Below are 6,000 nucleotides of genomic sequence, written 5' to 3'. Positions count from 1 at the left end.
ATAATAAGCTAAAATATTCACATTTCCTACCCCTTATTCAGAAGTTTGTTTGTAGGCTATTGCTTTAGTTGCTTTTGGTATAACGACGACGGGATGGTTAATAATTCAAAGACATGATTCAGAGGGTGTGTTGTGTCTCTCGTAATAGCCAAATCTTTTCTCTGAACAGCAATATAATTGATCGACAGACATTTGCTCGACAGACTTTTGCTCTTGTAATTCTTGTTTAATTTGACTTTATTCACAGATGTTATTCATCTGAACCACACAGTTATATTATACCCTAAAACACTCTCAACTTAACTGATATAAAGTCTTTGCAAAAAAAAAAAAAAAAACTACAGAAAATTCTCGCAGTTTCCTTACCAGAAATAACCCCTGATTTGCTTTCTTACAGATAAGACCCACATTATCAGAAAAATGTAATTTACAGTCAATCATAATTCCCAAATTCTTAAGTCTTCACAATTTCAACAGGTTGATCACATAACATTATTTCTGTTAGGGGTTCTGGATGGTTTGAAACCAATTCTGTAGTCTTACTGACATTTATCAATAAAGAACTCACTTTACACCATTTTTCTAGTTTTAACACCTGCTCCTCATACTCAGAATTTACAGTCTTTCCATAACAAGTGCCATGTCATCAGCATATTTATATAATTTAAAATTCTCACTCTGCATTTCTTATTTAATTTGTATAAACAGAGAACAACAGAGGTGACACAACACATTATTAAGGTGCCCCAGTATTTACAAACATAATATCTGAGCACAAACGTAAAAAAAAGCGTAAAAAAAAAAATTGACGTTCTAAAAGTAAATGTATGCATAGAATTAAAGGCAGAGGTATAGTCAATAAAAAGAGCACGCACATAAGCCTTTGCTCGTTGTAAATGGGTAGCATATTGAGCGTTGCATCCTCTGTCCCTCTTTGTGGTTCATATGCAAACTGAAGTATCTAATTGCTCTGATGGCTTAAAGGGATAGTTCACCCAAAAATGAAAATTCTATCATTGTTTACTCACCCTCAAGTTGTTCCAAACCTGTATGAGTTTCTTTGTTCTGCTGAACACAAAGGAAGATATTTGGAAGAATGTTTGTAACCAAACAGATCTCAGTCCCCATTGACTACCATAGTATATATTTTTCCTACTATGGAAGTCAATGGGGACCGAGATCTGTTGATTACAAACATTCTTCCAAATATCTTCCTTTGTGTTCAGCAGAACAAAGAAACTCATACAGGTTTGGAACAACTTGAGGGTGAGTAAATGATGACAGAATTTTCATTTTTGGGTGAACTATCCCTTTAAGATGATAACTAATGAACCTTTCCATACATTTAGCAAGTATTGATGTCAAGGCCACCGGACGAAAGTCTTCAAGATTTTTAGCTCCCACTTTTTTTACGAAGTGGCCATACAAATGTTACCCTCCACTTATTTGGTACAACATGTACATCTAAATAAAACCGAAATCATTTTGTTAAAGGGTCAGTTAGTTCATTTACACAAGTCTTAAGGCCATCTGGACCCAGTGCTTTACAGGGCCTAATACACTTAAGACACCTTCTGACCTCACCTGTCAAGCGACCTTATTCCTACTGTCAGATACATCATATCTTCCATAAAACAAATTCAAATCATTAACCCATTTAAACATATCTGTGTCTATAATATCATCATTTACACTTCTCGATTCATGCCCCATCATCTTATGCAGACCTTGCCAAGCACTCCTTTCTGGCAACACTAATACAGTGGGCCGTTTTTGCTTGTTTTAAACTGCAAGTAAAGAGCAGTGTCTTTTCTTTAAAATTAATGTAATCTTTTTTTCAGTTATATTGCTACTTGCTTTTATTTGACCTAATTTTATTTTATTTTAAGTGTCCACTTAAAAAAAAAACCCAACAACTATGCCTATGACTAAAGCATTCATGATTTGCAATCATTTAAGTTCATGTAATTTTCCAGTGTATGCTCTAAAATAGGGAAGACAGGTAAGAGGCTAGTTGATTGCACTTTTCTAAAAACTAAAATCTAAAAACCTCGCCTAGGACACCAACAGAGCCTGGTCCGGTCGTGCTCACATCCAGTGTAGGCAAATGTCAGCCATTAAGCGACTGAACAGCAGTAGGCAGGGCCTATGTGATGTTGAATGACTATTCGTTGATGTTTTGCTCTTGAGTCAGTCATATGCAAATGTATTTTCCCGTATGATGTCACAGATCCCACAATATCAAAACAAGCTGTTTTTTTGAGCTTGATTAAATAATAATAATAATAATAAATAAAATAATAATAATAAATAATTTGTTTATAATGAGGGGGATGTTTTAAGCTATGAAACTTTCAGGATGTTTCAACGGTTCAAAGACCTCTTATATGTCAAAAGATCAAGGCAAATTTGTTTTCTCATGTGATGACCCCTTTAAAGGTCAAATAATAAAAAAATAACAAATAAAAAACCTACCTATCTATCTATCTATCTATGTATATATATATATATATATATATATATATACACATATCTTCTGCAGATGGCTCAACACCAGAGGGAGACAAACCATCACTTTTGAGATAAGACAGTAAGCATGATATCATCCATCAGCATGACAAAAGACACACAGGCAAGACAACAAACATCCACTCATTTTCTGGTTTATTTATAGACGAGAAACTCTGTAACAAGATAGATTCCATTGAAAAAGTCAAATATTTCATTGAATTAGCTCACTGCCTCAACCCAAGTTTGACTCTACATGTACAAGAGATGATAAAACAGAGTCAATACACATAAAGTAATTCTGGAAAGGCACCAAATAAATACAAATAAATATGCATTTGAAACAATCCCAGAAAAAAATAAATAGCAATACAAAAAAAAAAAATACAAAAAAAAACTTTCCAGTTTCTGGTTTTGTACAAATCCACCATGCAATCTTCAAGGACTGATACAGAACATTCTTTCATTGGACTCCACTTCCAAAGTCCTAAAGCTGCTCTGTTTTTCAATGTATATGAAGCAACTGAGGGCCCAAGTTAGACCCCTACGAGAGAGTCGGGCTGTCCGTATTCTCCTCGACCAGCAAGGTGCTCATTGTGGATGCGTTTCCACCAGCCTCATGTCTCTCGTTGTTTCTAGCCCCCTCATTCAGACTGCTGCAGAACCTTGAGAGGGACCCAGAGCCAGACAGTAAGAACATCCAGGCCCACATTTAGGATTGTGGGAGGTGTGTGAATGTGTGGAAGCCAGCTGATTGGCTTGACCACAACCCCAGGTCCTATGAGCTAGAGGCGCTGTTGAATTTGTCCAGAACGGTGGCGTTGACTTTCTGGAAGATCCACTGTTGTGTTTCAGACTCGGGGTCGCACTTGTTCATGAAAATCCGCTTATCACCCGGGCTACAGTCTATGCAACCGCTGCTCACCAGGTGGTACAAAGATTTGTCCTGGAGCAAGAAGAAGATGGGAAGGAGAAAAAGAGAGAAGGAGGGTGAAATAAAAATAAATAAACAAGAAACAGTGACTGTGACTGCGGCAGAGGTCTAATCCTGCAATCTCCCTCTAGCCTCCAGTCGGATTACAGGAGTGGAACTGAAGAACCAAACATGGGATGCACTAATCAGAAAAGCGGACTTTATTTCTTGGCTTGAGTTTGGAAGTGAAACATGAGACATTGAGAAATTATGTACGGGAAGGGCGGTAGGTTGCAGGGGTGTTTTCTCAGAGGATGCAAAGGGAGGCAGTGTCTCCTCAGATAATATCCACTGTACATAAATAAAACACTGCAAATATTATGAAATAATTATGGCATTAAAACGGTGTATAAATCACTTTTTTTTAAGTGACACAGCGACAACAGTGGTTAAAGTTACAGCATGAGGGAGCGTCTATTTTCCCTCCACTGATCCCATTGAGTTTTAACAGACCCCCTAGAGCGTGCAATGGGTTTGGTGGGGGGTAATTGAGAATAAATGGAGAAAAGTCACATGAGAGCCTCCATCACATTTTGATTGGCCTATATGTTGTTCAAGCAATAAATTCCGATTGGCCTATCACTTTCTTCAAGCAATAACTTTTGTGTGCATTCCACATCTGCATATCGGTCCGACTCTGAATGAATAATTATATTGGTGTTAATGTAAAGACTAATTAAAAGTAAGTAAAAAACTCACCCACGTAGTTATCACCGATTTTTTGTCATGTTAAAACCAAACTTGAAATGACTTTGATAAACAATGGAATAGTAGCGCAGTGGAATGGAAAAAACACGTTCTATGTAAACAGGCCCTTAGTAATGTTTATTTAACCTGGAAATGTGTCAACATTAAGTTTAACTGGAACATTCATTTACATTGGATTACAATTAAGCATTAAAAACAGCGATGACTTTGCCTCATGATTTCAAAACACCACTGCACAACGGTAGGTACACTCTCAGAAAAAATTGCACAAAAGCTGTCACTGGGACGGTACCCTTTTAAAAAGGTTAAATAGGCTTTTCCACTGCATCGTACGGTTCGGTATAGCTCGGCAAGGCTCGCTTTGGCGTTTTTCCATTGCATGGTATGGCTCGGTACGACTCACTTTGAGGCACTTTTCCACTGTATGGTACCGCTCGGTACGGCTCGCTTTGAGGCACTTTTCCACTGTATGGTACCGCTCGGTACGGCTCGCTTTGCCTCGCTTTAAGTGGTACCACCTCTGTTGAGGTTCCAAGCGTGCCGTACCGATACTAAAATGTGACGTGAAAACACTACAGACCACTGATTGGTCAGAGAGAATCGTCACTACCAGCGTCACTGGATTTGCACCACGAGACACCAAACCCGCTAGATTTAAATAGTCAGCAACAGCTACCGCAGTGTTATTTCTTCGCACATTTTTTTTAAACGACTTGCTAGAAAAAAGAAAAAAAGAAATGGCTGAATCGTTGTGACTGGTCAGTAGGTGTAGACGTTCTAGACGTAGACGGAGCGGATCCAGCGAGAGGATGGGGTGACGATCAGTCTATAATCCCACCCACTTTGAAGCGGTACTAAACTGCAGTGGAAAAGTAAACCGAGCCAAAGCGAGCCGAGCCGAGTCATACCAGGCAGTGGAAAAGCGAAGCGAGCCGAGCCGTACCACGCCGAGCCGTACCATGCACTGGAAAAGCACCATAATACGTACTCTTTAGGTACTAATATGTAAAATTTTGGTACCAGTATGTACCTTTGAGGTACTAATATGCACTGTTTAGGTACAAATGAGTACCGCCCCAGTGACGGCTTTTGTACCTTTTTTTTCTGAGAGTGTAGAAAGAAAATGAGGAAGGTGAAAGGTAAATAAAAGTGAAAGAATGGGGGATTCATCATCAATCTCCTATCAAAAAGTGGAAGACAACAAAGAAAGTCTCCACTTGGAAGTGTTCTCCACAGCACACAGGGCATGTATATTTTTGCGCTAGAAACTACTGAGTATGCCAAACAGAGCCGGTGAAAAAATAGAGGATGTGTCCCTAAGGGAGTGATCAGGCTGAGCAGAGGAGGGACATGCCTTCGGGCTTTCGGCTCCAGTTCTGTGCTGCTCTCCCCTGGGTTGATTTACTGTTCTCTGCGCCTCAGGCAGCTCCACTTCCAGGTACCACCTTTTCCTTTCAACTGTATATTTCCCCTCTATATAGTGCCGTCATTGACCTATCCTGCAATGACAGTGATTTCTTTGCTTGACACCTTAAAGCCCTTGTGCGAGACGGAATATCTCAGTTTAGGCTCATAGTACCTCGCTAGAGGGCTAGAAAAACTATGCTTCTGTATTAGGCTCTGTCGTTCGTGATGGGCCCAGAGCGATAGGTATAAGTCCACAGGGGCTTCTGTTACAAGGTGTACGTTCGGTCCCACCGCTGCTCTGTTGCTGTAGATATACTTTATTGACCTCTTAAAGAAGATGTGAAGAGGGAATATGGGGGAAGACAGGTGCAGCTTTTCCTTAGAGATGGTATGAAAATGTATGA

The 6,000-nt window shown here is 39.3% G+C and overlaps 1 protein-coding gene across 2 annotated transcripts in view; it reads right to left on the bottom strand.

Annotated features, from left to right (window-relative positions):
• Positions 1–2,648: 2,648 nt before the first annotated feature.
• galntl6 (polypeptide N-acetylgalactosaminyltransferase like 6) overlaps positions 2,649–6,000 on the bottom strand; it is a 233,271-nt gene continuing 229,919 nt past the window's right edge. For both annotated transcript variants that reach the window (XM_084402886.1, XM_084402887.1), the window contains one exon: positions 2,649–3,454. In XM_084402886.1, coding sequence (XP_084259012.1) covers positions 3,287–3,454 — 168 coding nt within the window. In that variant the 3' untranslated portion in view covers positions 2,649–3,286. The remainder of the gene's footprint in view (positions 3,455–6,000) is intronic.

This window comes from Rutilus rutilus, assembly GCF_951802725.1.
Source record: "Rutilus rutilus genome assembly, chromosome: 2".
Lineage (NCBI taxonomy): Eukaryota > Metazoa > Chordata > Actinopteri > Cypriniformes > Leuciscidae > Rutilus > Rutilus rutilus.
This window is presented reverse-complemented; position numbering and strand designations above follow the sequence as displayed.